Source organism: Petaurus breviceps, unplaced genomic scaffold (genome assembly GCF_028583685.1).
Source record: "Petaurus breviceps papuanus isolate PSGF00001 unplaced genomic scaffold, PetGlider_PUasm1.0 90383, whole genome shotgun sequence".
In the NCBI taxonomy this organism is placed as follows: Eukaryota; Metazoa; Chordata; class Mammalia; order Diprotodontia; family Petauridae; genus Petaurus; species Petaurus breviceps.
Window position 1 is genome coordinate 1,705,026 of NW_027187234.1, and position 19,655 is coordinate 1,724,680.

The 19,655-nt window shown below is 37.1% G+C and overlaps 1 protein-coding gene across 1 annotated transcript in view; it reads right to left on the reverse strand.

The window, feature by feature from the left end:
- LOC138177267 (trichosurin) overlaps positions 1–5,850 on the reverse strand; it is a 10,149-nt gene extending 4,299 nt beyond the window's left edge. The window contains exons 1-4 of the mRNA XM_069108363.1: positions 5,555–5,850; positions 3,902–4,035; positions 1,825–1,898; positions 1,240–1,350 (exon numbers count right to left, since the gene is read on the reverse strand). Of these exons, the coding sequence (XP_068964464.1) occupies positions 1,240–1,350; positions 1,825–1,898; positions 3,902–4,035; positions 5,555–5,665 (430 nt within the window). The 5' untranslated portion in view covers positions 5,666–5,850. The remainder of the gene's footprint in view (positions 1–1,239; positions 1,351–1,824; positions 1,899–3,901; positions 4,036–5,554) is intronic.
- Positions 5,851–19,655: the final 13,805 nt, after the last annotated feature.

Genomic DNA, 19,655 nt, shown 5'->3' on the forward strand with positions numbered 1-19,655 from the left:
AGAGAGAGAGAGAGAGAGAGAGAGAGAGAGAGAGAGAGATGGTAGTAGCCCTGGAGTATATCTGTGCATAGGAAGGGAGATAAATTATCCTGCAAAAAGAGTAAAAAATGAGTGGGAAGTGAGAGTGTGGAGACAGTAATTTTTTTCCCCCAGGAGTTTGGCTATGAAAAGAAAGAGGTATGTAGAACAATAGTTATAGCAATGCTCACTGCAGGAAAGTTTGGAGCTCAACCCAAACTTTTCATGAGTATAGCAGTGATTGGAGGAACTATGAAAATCCCTTTCAGAGATATCCTAGTACCCACCCTGGTCCTCCATCATGCTTCCTGTCTTTCATCACTTAGAAGATAATCATTGCATTGCTTTCATTGCAACATGAGAATCATGAGGCACAGGAAAGATCATAAGTCCAAGTTTCTAATTTCACAGAGGAAGGAAACATGATTCCTTCAGGTCATGTAAGGAGTGGGGAAGGGGAAGACAAGAAATATTTGTCCAATCCTGTCTGATAGAACCTCAAGCTATCTTGAAATTCAGGATTAAAGTTAAGGATAATAGGTTTGTGAGTGAATATAGGAGCATGATTCTTCCTAGTATCTCCCACCCTGATCTAATCACTATCATTTGCTTGCCTGGTGACCTTCTCTTGTAATGACCTTCCAGTCAGCTCTATCCCTTCAATTCACTCCTTCAGCTCAAATATCATCTGTATTAAGTCCTATCTCATCCCCCACCAGAAATGATCTTTCCCTCTTAGGAACTTTTTACTTTTCCATTTTACTTTATCATTTTTGTGTTAATTTCATTTTTAATGAGTGAATGAATAAATAGATTTTTCTTCTGCTATAAAATAAGGTTTCTATTAAATGGTCTGTCTGCTCTAAATTCTTTCCAAAGCAGGGTAAGGATTTGCTAGATAAGGTTGGTCATTCATTCATTTAACAAGCATTTATTAATAACTTACTATATTCCAAATTCTATACTAAGTATATGGATATACTTAGAAAAGTGACCTCCTGCCCTCAACAAGCTTACATTCTATAAAATTGTCAGACTGGATGCCTCCAGGGGTCTCAGGATGCTCAATTTGCTGTCCTGGAAAATGGTTTCCTTGTCTTAGATGCTACACATTGTTGTTGGAGTGAGTTTTGGCCACTTTATTCTTTTCTTTCGCTGCTCATCCTTTTTCAAAGAATGAAGAGGGGAATGAGTGTTGGGGAAGGGTCATAGGATACATACCAAGGAGGTAAGCCACAATGTTCACTTTCCCATCACGGTAGTTATACAAGATGAATTTGACATATTCATTTGGCTTAGAGCTTTCATAGTATACATCATTAGTTCCATAATCTGTGAAATCAGGAGAGGGTAGTGATTAAAATTTCTGATTCTATAAGAACTAGGGAAAACTTGATATCTATCTGTAGTTGCATACTAGGTAAAGGCATTTCTCAGGCCTCTCTGAAATCCCAAACTATGTTTTGTTCACACACCCTTTTCAAGATAAACTTCCCCTTCCCTGAACCTTCTAAAATCACAGAGTGGTAGAGATGAAAGGGACATTGGGAGGCCATGTAGTCCAGGTATATCACTTTACCGATGGGGAAACTGAGGTTCAGAGAGGGTAAAGGATTTATGCAAACTCACACAATGATTTAGTTCTCATTTTAGTCCTATCAAGGCTTGTCTGACCTCTACAGCTATCAGAAGGACAGGAAGGCGGAGGGGAAAATGGGGTGTTAGTTTGTATACTCTGGTTAATCAATGGATTAATTCATTTCAGTGAATAAGACTAACAATAGTGGTATTCTTGTTTATACTTACAGTTCAACTTAAAATGACGTGCTTCCTTAGTCTTGAAAGCAGTAAGATATAATGGAATGCATTGGCCATTTTTCCTGGAAATAAAAATTAGGATTATAATAACACTTCATCTTTTCATAGTGAATTTTGCTTTCAAAATCTATTCCAGAAACCTCGATTTGTCCACAATTTTTAGTAAAATTGTTTTTAGTTTTTTTTTGTTGTTATTGTTTAGTCATTTCAGTAATATCTGACTCTTTGTGACCCATTTTGAGGTTTTCTTGGCAAAGATACTGTAGTGGTTTGTTATTTCCTTCTCCACATCATTTTACAGATGAGGAAACTGAGGCAAACAGAGTTAAGTAATTTGCCCAGGGTCACACAGTTTATATCTGAGACCAGATTTGAATACAGCTCTTCCTAACTCTAGGTCTGGCACTTTATCCACTATACTACTTACATGCCTTCAGTCACTACTATAAAATTATAAACAATGAAGTCTCCTGAGTGACTTCTTTTATTTTTTATGCATTTCATTTGTCTGTCTGTTTGTTTGTTTACCTATCTATTTACTTATTTATATTTATTTATTTATCTATTTATTTACTTATTTATTTGTTTGTTTGCTTTTTGGAGGGCAACTGGGGTTAAGTAACTTGCCCAAGGCTACACGGCTAGTTTTTGTGTGTGCATGTTAAGTGTCTGAGGCCAGAACCGAACTCAGGTCCTCCTGACTCTGGCGCCGGCACTTTACTCACTGTCCTGAGTGACTTCTGACTCCTCAAAAAGAATTAAACTATGTTCACCATTTGAAAAATTGGCAAGAATATTTTTATAAAATTCTTATTTTTTTAAATCTGTGATCAACATATGTAATATATGTGGCACTTAAATAAAATATTCCTATATAAAGTCTGCATGGGCAGATTTGGGGATATTGACTTTATTTGTGAAAGAACAGTGTCCGAGGTGAACAATGTCAGAAGTCAGGAGATCTGGGTTTGAACCTCACTATCAATCAGTCAATCAAAGAATATTTATTAAGCACACTCTATGTTCTAGGCACTTTGCTAAGCACTTGGGATAAAAAGAAAATTGTCTCTCCTTTCCCCGCAAAAGTGACCTTGAGCAGTCATTTTATTCCTCTGAGATTCAGTGTTCTCACTTGTAAACTGGGAATAATAATCACCTGTGTAATCATGGAAAGAATTTTCTCTAAACTTGAAAGCACTGTATAAATATGAAATGATGTTACTATTATCTCATTTTATCTCTACAACATCCAGAAAAGATGAGTAGAGTAGTTATAGCATAGTCCCCATTTAAAAATACAATTGAAACACAGACTTAAAAAGAGATGGTCATTTAAGCACTAACATTCAGTGAATGTATAAAGACTAGGACTCAGCCCAGGGTTTTCTCTTCTATGATTTTTTTTCCTGGCAGATAGTCTGGAATTAAGAGTCTGGGAGGACTGATGCAATCACACATTCCTTTTTGATGTGGATAACACAATGCCAAGCATTTCAAGCCTTATGGATGAAAGATGTCTCTGTTGGTATTATCTGGTACAACATCAGTGTGTCTTAGTGACATTTACTTCTCTCTTCTTCTCTTTCTCTCCTCTCTGTTCTCTATGTCTATGCACCTATCCTGCCTCCAAATGATGATGGATGACTGAGCAGTGGTTTAGGGAGAGTGGGGGGAAAAGAAGAATTGGCTCCCCTAGCTTGTAATTAAAAAGACCTGAACCTCATTTGCAATCAATACTGCCCTTCCCTTGCACACACACTTCAAGTCTGTATTTTGCCTTTTATCAATCAATCCCTCAGTATTTACTGAATGCCTATTTTGTACCATGCACTGTGCTAGGAACTGAGAATACAAATAAGAATAAAGCAACTCCTTCTTGCAAAGAACTTACATTAGTTTTGTTTTCCTTTTACCTTTGATGTTTATAAGAATAACTTTACCACGGAAGCTTCATAAATGACTGATACCCAGGACAGACAAGTTCAGCTTGTTGTTGTGTTGGGAGAGTCCAGATCTGTGATCAAGATGTCTGTCACTCCCCCCAGTTAATGCAAGTAAAACTTACCTTGTCAAAAAGAATCCATTCAAGTTTTCATTCTCTACAGTGATATTTTGGATAAAATTCCTAAAGGGACCTTCCTCCTCAATCAGATATCTATCACTTGCGGCCAATACGACAGTGTGCCAGTGTCCAGAAAACTGTGGGAAAAGGTCTAGTTGAGAATAGAAGTGAAGAAAATATCCTGATCACAAGATCATGGGATTTTAGACCTGAAAGGCATCTTAGCCCAAACCCTTCATTTTATCAATGAATAAATTGAGGTTACCTACTCCAATTCTGCCTGAGCATGTGTATTTTCACCATGGAAAAGTAGAAAGAGTGCTAGAATCAGTGTTAGGAGATCTGATTTCCAGGCCTGGCTTGAACACTATTTACCTATGTGACCTTTCTCAAGTTATTTGATTTCTTCACTGTAAATTACTATATATCTTGCCTTTAGATACATCTAACAAATTAGTTTTCTTAAAAAAAAATGGAGGGATAGAGAAAAACATAAAATCTTTAGTAGGGAGAATCCTTAGTGGGATTAACAGTAACGGTCACTTAAGGAAGACTTAGATTAATCCTAGGTCCTTTCTCTGACTCTAATCAGTAAGGCCCCCTGGGGAAATCTTCTTCCCCTCTTCTCTGACTGAGTCTGACTGAGATTACTCCCCAAACCATGGCAAAAATTCATGTGGCATCCAAAAGCAACTCAAATGCAGAAACAAAGCCCCACATTACCATCAGCACCCTTTTGACAAAATCATTTGAAATGGCAGCTCAGAGAAAGAGAACCTCCAGGCACCATGCCTTGGAGTGCCTGGTTCTTCTATGAGATTTTCTGAGATCCATCAGCTCATTTACTATGACAATAAGAAACTGAGAGGATAGATTTCAATCACAGTCCCTGGGATTATGTTTGTCTTTTGAAAGAACAGCATAATGGAATCACAGAATTTCAGAACTAGAGGGTCCTCAGAGTTTGCCCCATTCATCCCTTTCATTTGACAAGTGCAGAAAGCCCTCCTATGAGATTATATGGTCAAGAATGAAAGGTTGAAACATTACTCCTCATTCCTTTTTGAAAGATATACAAATCATAGACAAACATGTACAATCATGCATCATTTCAGATTCTCAGATTTGCAGAACGCATAACTATTGGGAAGGACAGCTTTGAGTCAGAAGACCTCACAGAATTGTTGAGAGAATCAAATGAGATCCTATCTGTAAAGCCTTTTGTAAACCTTCAAATGCTATATTTGTTGTTGTTTATATATTGCAGTTAGGTTGACTCTTTGTGACCCCATTTGGGGTTTTCTTGGCAAAGATACTGGAGTGGTTTACCATCTCCTTCTCCAGCTCATTTTATGGATGAGAAAACTAAAGCGAACAGGGTGAAGTGACTTGCTCACAGTCATACAGCTAGTAATTATCTGAGACCAGATTTGAATTAAGGAAGATGAGCCTTCCTGACTCAAAGTCTGGCATTCTATCCACTGCACCACTTACCTACCCCTATAATGCCAGATTTTAGAAGACAAACATTCACATATCTTTTCCATCTTACCCTAAGTCCTGCTTCCTCCAGTCCTGTTGGGCAGAGAGGATCTGTTCTCCTTGTTTGTTATTCCCAATACCACTTCCCCTCCCAACCCATTGCACCTTACCCACCTGTTCCCATTTTTGTTCCCTTTCATCTGACAGATCTTCCTCTGATCTGCTATACTCAGGATGGAGGCCACAGACCAGGGCCAAGCCCATACTCAGCAGTAGAAACTTCATTTTTCTGGGGATAGTCTCTGGGCCTGCAGTAGCAGCTGAGAATGTGAGAATGATTCTGATGAATGTTCTGAGTTCCTAAGTTACCCCTTTTTATTCTCCTTCATAGGCCCTGATTCCTGTGATGAGGTGGCACTACAGTGACTCCTCCTACTACACTGAATAATACTTCCTTCAGAGTCTTTAGCCAGTAATTACCACCATCCAGTTATCCCAAGAACATCGCAGAAATTTTTACATTTCTGAAATGTGAATTTCTAAGAACAACCAGTGTTACATAGCACTAACTTCCTAGAATCAGTTGCAGAGCTCCCGTGAGCCCAGATAGCCCATTTTCTTTGTTTTGTCCCTGGGAAGTTCAGTGACTTAATAATCACTTACTAATTTTCCCCATAAGTAAGTGAGGACCTTGAAGACAGGGACTACTTTTGCCTTTCTCTCTATTAGGTCACAACCTAAACATAGTAAGCCTTAATAAATGTTGATTGACTACAAAACTCTGTTCTAGGCAACTCAAAGAAGGCAGGGTTCCCTCTGTGAGGGAGCTGATAGTCTATTTGTATGATTGCATCAATCATGTTTTAAATGCTTACTATGCATGCAGTATTTGGTAACATGCAAAGTTCAGATAAGCCTCAGTAATACATGACCTCATTGAGTTGATAGTCTAGTACACAATAATACACTCTAAGTCAAATTTTTTTTGGTCTGGATCTATGATTTCAGAGGTGTAGAAAACAGTCAAGGATGAAGCTTTCTCTACCAAGGCAAATATTTTGCAATTTATAATTACAACAGAATTGCTAGATCCTGAAAATACTAGCAAATGAGGAAGATGTGAGATCCCCTGAAGCCATAGCAGCACCTGCTGCTCCCAGCTGTCAGTAATTCCTAGGCCTGTTTCAGTGTTGGGCCCATTTCACTGATGTTGGTGAGCTAGGACACAAAACTGGGGAAATTAGGCTATGTGTGTCAAGGAGGAATAGAAAGTCTAATGGAACAAGTACAAGATAGTTTATTTTGGAGGAATAGATGAGATTTGAAGAGATGTTGATAGAACAGAATTTTTATAGCAAGGAAAGGAGGAAAAAAATCAACATTCATTGGGGCAGCTAGATGGTTTAGTAAATAGAACACTGGCCCTGGAGGACCTGAGTTCAAATTCAGCTTCAGACATTTGACACACTTACTAGCTGTGTGACCTTGGAAAAGTCCCTTAACCCCAATTGCCCTGCTTTCCCCTCTCCAAAAAGAAAAAAGAAAAAGAATAGGCATTCATATAGTATCTGGGCAGCTAGGAATTAGGAAGACCTGCTTTCAAGTCTAGATACAGATACTTGCTAGCTGTATGACACTGGGTATGTCACTTAAGCCTGTTTGCCTCAATTTCCTCATCTATAAAATGAGTTGAAGGAGGAAATGGCATACCACTCCAATATATTTGCAAAGAAAATCCCAAATGGAATTACAAAGGGTAGGACACAAATGAGCAACATAGTATCTACTGTATTTAGCACACACTATACTAAATGCTTTTATAAAAGCTTGTTTTATTCTGTAAACTAAAAATAAATAAATAAATTTAAACTTTAAACAAATAAATATTTCATTTAATCCTCACAAAAACTGTGGGAGGAAGGTATAATTTTCCTGATATTACAGTTAAGTAAAATGAGGCAAACAGATATTGTGACTGTCCCGGGATCACACAAACTAGAAAATTATCTGAAGCCAGATTTAAATTCAGGTCTTCTTTTTTTTTTTTTAAGCAATTGGGGTTAAGTAACTTGATCGAGGTTACATGGCCAATTATTTTGTGTGGGTGCTAATCTGAAGCTGGAAACGATCCCGGGTCTCCCAACTCTGGGGCTGGCACTCTTACTCACTGTGCCACCAAATTCAGGTCTTCTTGACCAAAGATCCATCACTCTATTCACTGTGCCACTGGCTACTTCTAAAAAATATGATGAATATGCATCAAGAGACAGAATAGTGTCAATATTGTTGGATACATCAAGAGAGATGTGTGGGGCTTAGGAGCCCCAGTGAGGTGTGAGAGAGACTGTGAGCAGGAAGAGTTTAATACAAGGTGAAATATATATTAATAGAGGGAATTAGTGGAAGGGTAGCATGCCCCATCCTGAACCTTGAAACCTATGAGATTGTATTTGGCTCCTAATGCTATAGTAGATAACTATAGATAGACAGACATAGATAGATAGATAGATAGATAGATAGATAGATAGATAGATAGATAGATAGATAGATAGATAGGTAGATAACTATATATATGATTATATGTACACATACATATTGGATAACTAGATAGATAACTAGATGTAGTAGAAACTATAATAGATAAGGAGATCAATGATAAGAGTCCAAAATGATGGATAACCTTGACATATGTCTAATTCCCACCATGTTTACCCCTTGTTCTCCAGAGTTTGGAGAGAGATTTCATAGTATATTCTAAAGAGCTTCCTTATCTTCCATCTTCCCCTCCAAATACCACACTGATTATAGCCTTCTATAATCACAAGATATTAGACAGCAGGTTTGTACCATAAAAGATGATACTTCTCCTGTTAATAGGTAACAAACTTTCCTGTTCCCCTAATACCTGTGGTCCACAGTCACCATCTCCAGAGATGAGCATAAATTTTCTAATAATTTCTTTCTACTCTCAACCCTATTGATTCATCCCAACACCTCCTGAGTCCCAACCCTAGTCTTCCCGGCTTCATACATACACACATGCACACACATACAGTTGTTATCACACTCTGTCTATCTTCTTACATTCAGGGAAACCTAGCACTCCATATATTGCATCCCTAGCTAACAGACATAAGTAGTCATATTTGGACAAGGGCGAAGTTAGTAGGCATGGCAAGAGGAGGTCATTTCATTCATCTTCAAGTGTGGTTTAATAGAACAAATGTGGTGACCTAGGGTACATTACTCAAGTCAACAAGGGAGAACCTTAACTTACTGGGGGAGGAAACTCACTCCCATACATCCTTCCTCCTAATCAGGAAGTATGCCCCCCAGTAAATCCACACCCCTATGGGTCAGTCAATGCCCTAGGGCCAAGCCCTGTTTGCCCAGTTTCTGTCTCTCTCTGTCTCTTTCTCTCTTTCTCTCATCTTCTACTCCTCCTTTTCCTCCTCATTCTCAAGAGTAGTTTGCCTCCCTTAATCCACCCTCCTCTTTATAATCCTCCCTTCCTCTTATCTACTTCCCCTCCTTTTCCTCTACTGAGTAAGTTACATTTCTATACCCAACTGTGTGTGTAAGTTCTTTTTTGAATAAAATCTGATGAGAGTGAGGTCGAAGCATGGCCTGCCACCACCCCCCACTTTCCCCTCCATTAGAAAAGTTCTTTCTTGCATGCCTCTTTTATGTAAGAAAATATTACCCATTCTACCTCTTTCTTTCCCTCTTTTCCTCCCCTTCATTTTTTTTTGGAGATAATTTTAACATAACCAAATAACACCCTTACCCTCTATCTATGTTAACTCCTTTTAACTGCCCTAATAAGAATAAAGTTTCTAGGAGTTACATTTATCATCTTCCCATATAGGAATGTAAACAATTTAACTTCATTAAATCTCTTATAATTACACTTTCATGTTTGTCTTTTTATACTTTCCATGAATTTTCCGTTTGGATGTCAAATATTCTATTCAGCTCTGGTCTTCAGAAATTTTTGAAAGTGGGGACAGCTAGGCACAGTGAATAGAGCACCGGCCTCAGACACTTAACACAAAAAATTAACAAATCCAGCCTCAGACACTTAACACAAAAAACTAGCCATGTGACCTTGGGCAAGTCACTTAACCCTAATTGCCCTGCTATTCCCCCTCCAAAAAATAATTCTTGAAAGTCATCTATTTTATTAAATGTCTATTTTACCCTGAAGGATTACAGTCATTTTTGCTGGGTAAGTGATTCTTGGTTATAATCCTCGTTTTTTTGCCTTCTGGAATATTATATTCTAAGCCCTGCACTCCTTTAATGTGGTAGACACTAAATCTTTTTGTGATCCTGACTATGGCTCCACAATTTTTGAATGATTATTTTCTGGCTGTTTGAACTATTTTCCCTTTGACCTGGGAGTCTGGAATTTGGCTATAATATTCTCAGAAATTTTCATTTGGGAATCTCATTCTGGGGTAATCAGTGGATACTTTCAATTTCTATTTTACCCTCTGGATATAAAATACCACAACAGTTTTTCTTAATAATTTCTTTTTTTTTTCTTTTCAGAGGGGGGAAGGCAGGGCAATTGGGGTTAAGTGACTTGCCCAAGGACATGCCTAGTTTTTTTGTGTTAAGTGTCTGAGGCTGGATTTGAACTCAGGTCCATCTGACTCCAGGGCCAGTGTTCTATTCACTGCACTACCTAACAACCCCTTAATAATTTCTTAAAAGAAAAAAATCCAACAGCAAGAGATAGAAAGAGAAATCCCATTTAAAGTTACTGTAGACATTATAAAATATTTGGGAATTTACCTGCAAAAACAAACCCAGGACCTATATGAATACAACTACAAAACACTCTTCACACAAATAAAGTCAGATCTAACTAATTGGGAAAACATCAATTGCTTGTAGCTGGGTTGAGCTAATATAATAAAAATGGCAATTTTACCTAAATTAAATTATATATTTAGTGCCATGCCAATCAGTTTGCCAAAAAAACTACCTTATAGAGGTAGAAAAAATAGCAACAAAATTCATTTGGAAGAACAGAAGGTTCAGAATATCAAAGGAATTAATGAAAAGAAATGCTAAGGAAGGTAGACTAGCTATACCAGATTTTAATCTGTATTACAAAGCAGCAGTCATCAAAATTACTTGGTACTGGCTGAGGAATAGAGTAGTGGATCAATGGTAGGTACATGAGACTCAGCAGTCAAAGACTATATATAGTAATCTACTGTTTGATAAACCCAAAGACCCCAGTTTTGGGGATAAGAACTCACTATTTGACAAAAAATTGTTGGGAAAACTGGAATATAGTATGGCAGAAACTGGGCATAGACCACTATTTAACACCATATACCAAAATTAAGTCTAAATGGGTACATGATCTAGGTATAAAGGCTGATACTGTAAACAATCTGGGAAAGCAAAGAATAGTTTACCTGTCAGATTTGTGGAGAGGGGAAGACTTTATGATGAAACAATAATTGGAGGGCATTATAAAATGCAAAACGGATAATTTTGATTACATAAATTTGAAAAGCTTCTGTACAAACAAAGCCAATATAACCAAGATTAGGAGGGAAGTGGAAAATTGGGAAAGAATTTTTACAACCTATGTTTCTGATAAAGGATTCGTTTCTAAAATATACAGAGAATTGAGTCAAATCTATAAGAATACCAGTCATTCTCCAACTGATAAATGGTCAAAGTATATGAACAGGTGGTTTTCAGAGGAAGAAATTAAAGATATCTATAAGCATATGAAAAAATGCTCTAAATCACTATTGATTAGAGAAATTCAAATGAAAACAACTCTGAGGTACCACATCTCACCAGTCAGATTGGCTAAGATGACAAAACAGGAAAATGACAAATGCTGGAAAGGATGTGGACAAATTGGAACACTAATGCATTGCTGGTGGAGTTGTGAACTGATTCAACCATTCTGGAGGGCAATCTGGAATTATGCCCAAAGGGCTATAAATAATTTCATATGCTTTGACCCAGCAATACCACTTCTAGGGTTATATCCCAAAGAGATCATAGAAGTGGGAGGAAGACCCATATGTACAAAAATATTTATAGCGGATCTTTTTGTAGTGGCAAAGAATTGGAAATTAAGGGGGTGCCCATCAATTGGGGAATGGCTGAACAAGTTGTGGTATGCGCATGTAATGGAATATTGTTGTGCTATAAGAAACGAGGAGCAGATGGACTTCATATTTACCTGGAGAGGCTTATACAAACTGATGCTGAGTGAGAAGAGTAGAACCAGGGGAAATTTGTACACAATTACAGATACAATGCATGTTTGACGGCCAACTTTGATAGACTGGACTCTTCTCAGCAATGCAGGGTTATAAGTCAACTCCAAAAGACTCATGATGGAGAGAGATGTCTACATCCAGAGAAAGAACTGAGTTTGAATCCAGATTGAAGCAAATTACCTGCTCTTTTTCCTATTTGGTTTTGTTTCCTCTTTCCCATTGTTCATTCCATCTGATACAAATCCTTCTTTATAACCTGACTAATGTCTAATGTGAAAGTATTTGCAAATCCTATACTTGATTGTATGCCATCATGGGGGGGGGGGAAGGAGGGAGGAAAAGTAAATTTGAAACTCAAGGAATTGTGGAATTGAATCTTGTAAACTAAAAGTAAACAAACAAATTAATAAAGACCAAAAATTTTAAAAAAAGAAAAAAATCATTTCTTAAAATTTGATGTCTAGGCTCTTTTTTTTTAATCATGCCTTTCAGAAAATCCAATAATTCTTAAAATTCTCTTCTGGAACAATTTTCCAGGTCATTTTTCCATTGAGATGTTTCACATTTTCTTCTATTTTTTTTTCATTCTTTTGACCTTGTTTAATTTTTCTGTATCTTTCTTGGAGTCATTAGCTTCCATTTGGCTAGTTCTTCTTTTTACGGAGTTCTTTATATTCAATGAAATTTCTAAGTCCTTTTCATGTGACCTATTCTGCTTTTTAAGGAGTTCCTTTCTTCAGTGATTATTTATGCCTCTTTTACCATTATAATGGCCAAGTCTGTTTTTTTAAGGTATTATTTTCTTCAATATTTTTTGTGCCTCTTTTACCAAGCTGTTATTTCTCTTTTTATAATTCTCTTATATCACTCTCATTTCTTTTCCTGATTTTTCCCTCTACCACTCATCTCTTTTTAAAACTCTTCCTGAAATTCTTGGTGGTCTTGGGTCCATTGGCTTTTTTCTTTAAAGTTGCATTTTTAGCTGTTTCTACATTGTTGTCTTCTAAGTTTATGTCTTGTTATTTCCTACCGCTACAGTAGCTTTATTTTTGGAGGGGGGGGGAAGGTAGGGCAATTAGGGTTAAGTGACTTGCCCAAGGTCACATGGCTAGTTTTGTGTTACGTGTCTGAGGTCAGATTTGAACTCAAGTCCTCCTGACTCCAGGTCCAGTGCTCTATTCACTGCACCACCTAGCCACCACCATAGTAGCTTTTTATAGTCAAATTATTTTGTTGTTATTGTTTACTCATTTTTCCAAGTTATTTTTTGACTGAACTTTATGTTAAAGTTGAGTTCTGCTCACCTTGGGGTAGGGAGGAACTGTCCCAAGCTTCAGACCTTTTCATACTCCTATTTTCAGAAATAGTTCTAGGGGCCTGCAAGTTTTTGGTGTTTCCAAGGTGTTGTTATCCTGAGAGAGATGTGGTCACTGCCATCCTGGGTTGCCCTCTGGTCTCTATCAAGAAAGACCCCTGGTTCCCTGCAACTGCATGTGTTATCACTCTTCTCTACTTTGGTATTATGACCAAGGGCCCTGTTTCTTTTTGACAAACACTGAGCACTTCTCTCTGCCCTGGAACATTAATGCAGAATTGCAAAAGGGCAATGGAGTGGCCAATCAACACCAGCTGTACCTGGTATCTGCAAAGGGTCCTCTATGATCTCTTTCTGTGGAGTCTGACTCCCTTACCATCTCTGGGCTGAGAGTTCCTGAAGCTGCTGCTACAACTACTGTAGCCACTGTTCTCACCTCTACATTAGAGGGCTGATGGAAGGGTGCTCCAAATCTCCACTAGAACTCCTTCTCAGTGTTACAGATTTCTTCTGCCTGCCTCCTAAGTTTTCTTAGGCCAGGAAAAATATCTTGCTACAACTTTCTGTTGGCTCTGCCAAACCAAAATTTTATCTGAGTGTTATTTTTAAAGTTGTTTGGATGGTGGACATTGGAAACTCCTACTCTCTTTTCAAGTTATACTTTGGTAAAAAAAAAATACCTTCTAGTGTCCTTGAACCTTCATTAGAGCACAGGTGCCCCGAAGTGAAACTTTTCTTTAATTTTTTTTATCTTTAGTGTCACCAGTTTTGGATTGTCCACATTGATTAAGGGAAACAATGCTGGCAACTAGTCAATTATAGGATGTCCTAAAAGTCTTACTATGGTTTCAAACTATTAAAGCTCGTACTTGTGACATCAGGTACTTATGTCTAGTGGGTCAAGTTAATCCAAAGAGTATAAGAAATCGAAGTAGTATTTAGGAGCTTTTTCTCCCTTCTACCTGCCCCCCTTCCTTTTAAATTGCCTGATTAGCTACTTAGCTATTGTGTGTATTGGTTGCTTTTTTTTGCAAGAAACATATATGGATTCCTAAAGCTTAGAATTCAGCTCTAAAGAGATTCTGTTCCTAAAGGTGCACAGTTTCTCACTGTTATGGACTTTAAAGTGATGACTGATGAGCTGAGTTTGTTACAGAAAGACTGCAATGGATGGAGAAAAGATATTTAATAAAATGAATTAACATTTAGGTTAGGGTTTGACAGTTTACAAAACGCTTTTCTCACAACAGCTTTATGATCATTATTTTATGGATGTGGATAATCCATATTCAGTGCTCTTTCCATCACATCCCAAAATTACATATCTGTAAGTCTCTCAAACTAGAGCTATAACCTATTGTTCAGAAATTGTTGCAATTTTTTTTTTGGCAAATCGAGTTTTAGAAAGTGTATTTATTTTAGCAATATTATTTACTGAAGCAAATCAGCAAACCTTCTGTGGTTTAGAAGCACAGACTAGAGGAAAAATTAAGTGACTGTCCTCTAGCTAGTATGTATCATATATAATATATTTGCTCAAGCTTTGAATCTTAAAGGCCAACTTTCTCTCTAGAACACAGCACTGATTTTCACAGGGATGGACAATATTTTCATTATGGCTTTACTATGATAAAATTGCTATGTAAACCTTAAAGTAATATAGATATAAGAATTACCAGTAGATACCTAGATCTTAAGAGATTTTTCTGTCTTCAGTAATAGTAGAAAGGGGAAAATAGGGATCTTGACCTTGGGAAAATTGACAGGCTGGCAAAGAATAGTAAAGGAGATTGAGCAATTTCTGTCTTAAGTTTCAATTTTCCTAATTTTAAAATGGAAAGAGTAACAGTTGTGGCAAGGAAAATTATTTGTAAATCTAATCTCTATCTAATACATTGACTATATATTATTGGGTTCAGGGTAGAGGTTCAGTTCATCTGAACAGCATAGCATATGTGCTAGTGGTCGTATGTGTACAAAACAAATCAGAAATAGTAGAAAGCAAAAGGAAGAAAAATTATCTGAGTTAACCTTTTGTTCCTCTGATTTCCCCTCCCCCCACTCAGATTTGTGAGAGACCAAAAAGATTCTTAGTTTAAAAATGCCAGGGGGGCTCAGGCCCAGATAGTCCATGATACTTTGTTGGAAGGACAGATTGTAAAATGATGCTGAATGGGTACAATCTGGCAATCCAACTGGTCTTTACCTTGGATCAAACAGAACCAAAGGAGCTCTTCTAACATGCTTATGAGAAGACTGTCTGTAATGTTCAAACTCAGATAAGGTGGAATGTGTTTTGTGTTATTATCATATCTTCCTACTTCCTCTCACACCTTTTATAGTAAAATCTTCTAATATTTGTAGAAAAAACAACCCAAAACTTTTATGATAAATCTCAGTAAAACTAATTACTTTTAAATCCACAATGATAACAACAAATGGGAGTAAAAACTATTTCTATAAAAATTAGTCATTTATCTAAATTTTTGTACATTCAAATATTTAAGTAATTCTTTGTGTTAGCATTTGATACAAAGCAAAGAAGATAGCATCAAGTTTGGGACCCTGAATTGACTTAGAGGAATGTAAAAAACCTTATACAGATTTTTCTACTTTCTCATACCATCTAATAGTAGCCTCAACTTATACTCTTCTCCACATATCCAGTAATCACCAAGTTTGGCATTGTGTAAGGTCAGTTAGGTGATGCAGGGGGTAGAGTGCCAGGCCTGGATTCAGAAAGACACTAAATTCCTGAGTTCAAATCTGGCCTCACACACTAGCTGTGTGACCTTGGGGAAGTCATTTAACCTTGTTTGTCTCAGTTTTGGCAAACCCCTTTAATACCTTTGCCAAGAAAACATCAAGTGGGGTCACAAATAGTCAGATAAGACTGGAAAACAAATTACCAAGGATTGCAGGGGGTGAGTTGGGGCAAGGTCAACAGAACTTCAACCTCTACAAGTTTTTGTATAACGTATAATGTTTTCCATTCATCTTTCAGTCCTCTCAAACTAGAGATGCACCTGCCCTAGTCTCCATTATTCTATAGTTCTAGCAATAATGTATATATTGGAATATGGTTATGATTTAGTTATTTTGTAACTTCACATGCTGACTTTTCTCCAAGAGTGTAAGTGAATTGATATTGCTTTCTAGAGAAAATATGCATGCAGATTTAACTACATTAAGGTCTTTTCTACTTTAACTGGAAAATCCTCTAAAAGGATTCCCTTCTTTTCCTCCCACAAATCTAGGTCAGCATTTATATACAGTATCCAAGGAGAAAACAGCACCTTCTTAAACAAAGACTATTTTGTTCTCCAATAAAGAACAAGTCCCAAGGTAGTTCCCCTCCACCTAATTAAATTAGTTAGAGTTAGAGACCACAAAAAAATCTCCTTAGGGTACTTTGGTTGTTCTTTTTCCTCTTTATCTATGAATTCACCATTTTATCTTACATTCCCAAACTGTTGAGAATAGCATTTCCTTTTTCCAAAGTTGAGACAATGGTCAGCTCAGATCAAGTGAAGCAGATTTTTGCAGTCCCCTAGTTTTTATAGATGACATGCTTTTCATTCTAAGAAGAAATAAGAAACACCAGGCCTTCCCACCCTTTCTTGCCAAGTCATTCAGCTATTCCCTGCCCTAGACTTGTTGGGAACAAGAAAACAAATGAAATATTTTAAATTCAAGTCAATGATTGTAACTTTTTTATATATTCCTGTACCCAACCACCCCCATCCCTACTATTGATCTGAAACTATAGCCAATAGCCATATCTGGAGCTATAACTCTCCCTGAGACCTCTGAGAGCTACCATCTATCCCTTCCCCACTTGTGAACTAATTGCTGATCTTTTCCTTCCCCCATTCTCTCCTCCACTGGTAGATCTGAGATCTCAGAAATAGGGAATCTCATATAGTTTGTGGAGAATCAACTTAAGACACAGACCTGAAGAAAAATCTTTTCTAATCTCCACTCATCTTGACACCTCTACTGGCTACAAAGAATGTCCTTCAATAAACCTCTTAGATTTATGGGCTTAAAGCAGGCAAAAGCAGCTAGGTGGAACAGTGGATGAAGTGCTAGGCCTTGAATCAGAAAACTGAATTCAAATTGGGCTCCAGACACCCACTGGATCTGTACCTGAGCAAGTCCCTTAGTTCTGTCTCACTCATTTTCTCCATTTACACCCCTGGATTATTGTGAGGATCAAATGAGATAATATCTGTAAGGCTAGCATGGTGGAAGTGATTTAATAAATGCTTGTTCCTTTCCATTCCTTTCATTATCTGTTTCTTCCTCCCTTGTAAATGGCAGTTTCTCAAGAAAGGAATCATTATTAAATGGAAAAGTTAATGGGAATAGAAGAATTCTTTTCCATTACTTACAAGTGTAACCCCAACTCAATCAGAAAAAGAATAGAGCACTAAAACAGGAAGCAAGGTATTGACCTTATCAGAGGACAAAAGGACTTAGTCAGAGCAGAGGAATTATTTATCTTTCACAAGTGTACCCTAGTTCCCTGTGTGGATACATTTTCATGTGTGCGTCTAGTTTGAAATTGGTCAGACTTTGGTTTGAACAAAATATAACCTTGGATTGATTAGAAAAAGTTAGCAGGTTGGGGTGGCTAGGTGGAGCAGTGAATAGAGCACTGGCCCTAGAGTCAGGAGAACCTGAGTTCAAATCCGGACTCAGACACTTAACACAAAAACTAGCCATGTGACCTTGGGCAAGTCACTTAACCCTAAATTGCCCTCCAAAAAGCAAAAAAGAAAGTTAGCAGGTTGAGAGGAAAGGAGGAAAGATAGCCTGGATCTCATGAATTATGGTTTTCTATTGGTCAACAGAGTGACCTTGAACTTTAGTGTGCTTTTTGTTCATTTGGTCTAATCTGGTCTGGTATGGGGGAACCCAGAAGCAAATTGAGCAAACAAATTGTCTGTGTATGCATCTTACTCGGGTACTAGACTCTAAGCTCCTAGCAGCTTAGTCCTCTTAGCAGTTCCTAGTAGTAAGGGCAGGAACATTGGAATTAGGTAAAGGTTCTGCACACCGTAAGTACTTAATATGTATTTATTGAATTGGAATTCTTATGCATATACTATATGTGGTCATTTGTAGCTCATATTTGAATACAAACTGTTGCCTTTGCATAATATTTTGACCCTATCAAAACCCACCAATATTGCCGCTCTTTTTTGGTTACCATCTTGTTCTGAGACAATGGTTCCAGGGAACAGTCCATAATAACTCCCAAATCCCTTTCCTATGTCACAACTGATAAAAATAAAAATTCAAAAGATCTCAAGAGGCTGGAATGTTGAACTCAAACTAAATAATTTAAAATTCATCAGGTGCAAATGTAAAATCCTATATTGAGGTTTAAATAATCAATTATACAAGTAAATCTGACTTGGTGGCAATATAAATGAGTAAATTAGTATATGACTCTTAAACACAATGTGATGTGATATAAGATAAAACAGTATGACACGACTACCAAATAAATGAACACAAAATTACTTTGTACTAATAAAATTGGAAATACAGATCACAGCAATTACTAATTATATTTTGTTATGCTCTGGCCACACCACACTTAGATGTCTATTTCTAGGCACTCTATCATAAGAAAGTAATCAATTACTTAGAGCTAGGTAAGTGGAGGGTGATTGTTTGCCATTTCTGAGAGGACTGAAAAGCTGTGAAGAATTATAGAGAAACTTTAGATTTTTAGCCTGGAGAAAACAGAAGATAGAATCATAGAATTTGGAATGAGAAATGACCTTAGAATTATAAAGGATCACCTTTTCCAGGATTCTGTAGAAACATTATCTATGACATTGTTGATAAATAGTTACACAAACTTTTTTGAATTTGGGTGTTTCTTCATTTTTTGTTTTTAGTGGCAACTCCTATAGAAGGGACATTATAAGAACAACATCCAAAAAGAAGCACAATAAAAGTCCTCATCCCTAACTTTTCTTTTGCAAAGTTTGAGGTAGAAAAACAAAATAAAAATTTAGAGTAATAGATCCTCCACTCTCACCCAGGCGATAGTATTATCTCCTCAAGATAGTTGCTTCATTGAATCTTCATTTATGGATAGAGGAGAGAAGGCAAGGAGTAGGGAAAGAAAACCCAAGGAAAGGAGAGAAGAAGAAAGTGAGTAAAAGGGGAAAACAGATGAAAGGGGACGAAGAGAAGGATACTCAAAACTTTGAGAATTTAATTAGAGATACAAAAGACATCACCTCTCCCTACTTAAAATCCTAATTCTTTCTTTGGGAGATAATAATAATATTGATGATAATAATAATAAACATTTATATATTACTATATACCAAGTACTATTGCTAGGTGGTTTACAATTTTTGCTATTTGATCCTCACAACAACCCTGTGAGGTAGGTATTCTTATTATCTCCATTTTACAGATGAGGGAACAGATGAGGGGAAAAGTGGTTAAATGATTTGCCCAACATCACATAGCCAATAAAAAAGGGGAAGTACAGGATGTGATGGTAGCACAATAGTGCTCTTGGAATCAAATGGGGTCTCTCCTTCTTGATTCAAAGATGTCTTCCAATTCTACCCTGGGGTTTCAGAGTACAAACTATGAATGGCATTAACAAAATATTGATCTTAGGGAATAACTAAAGTCAGATGTCACAGACTGCAGGTTGATG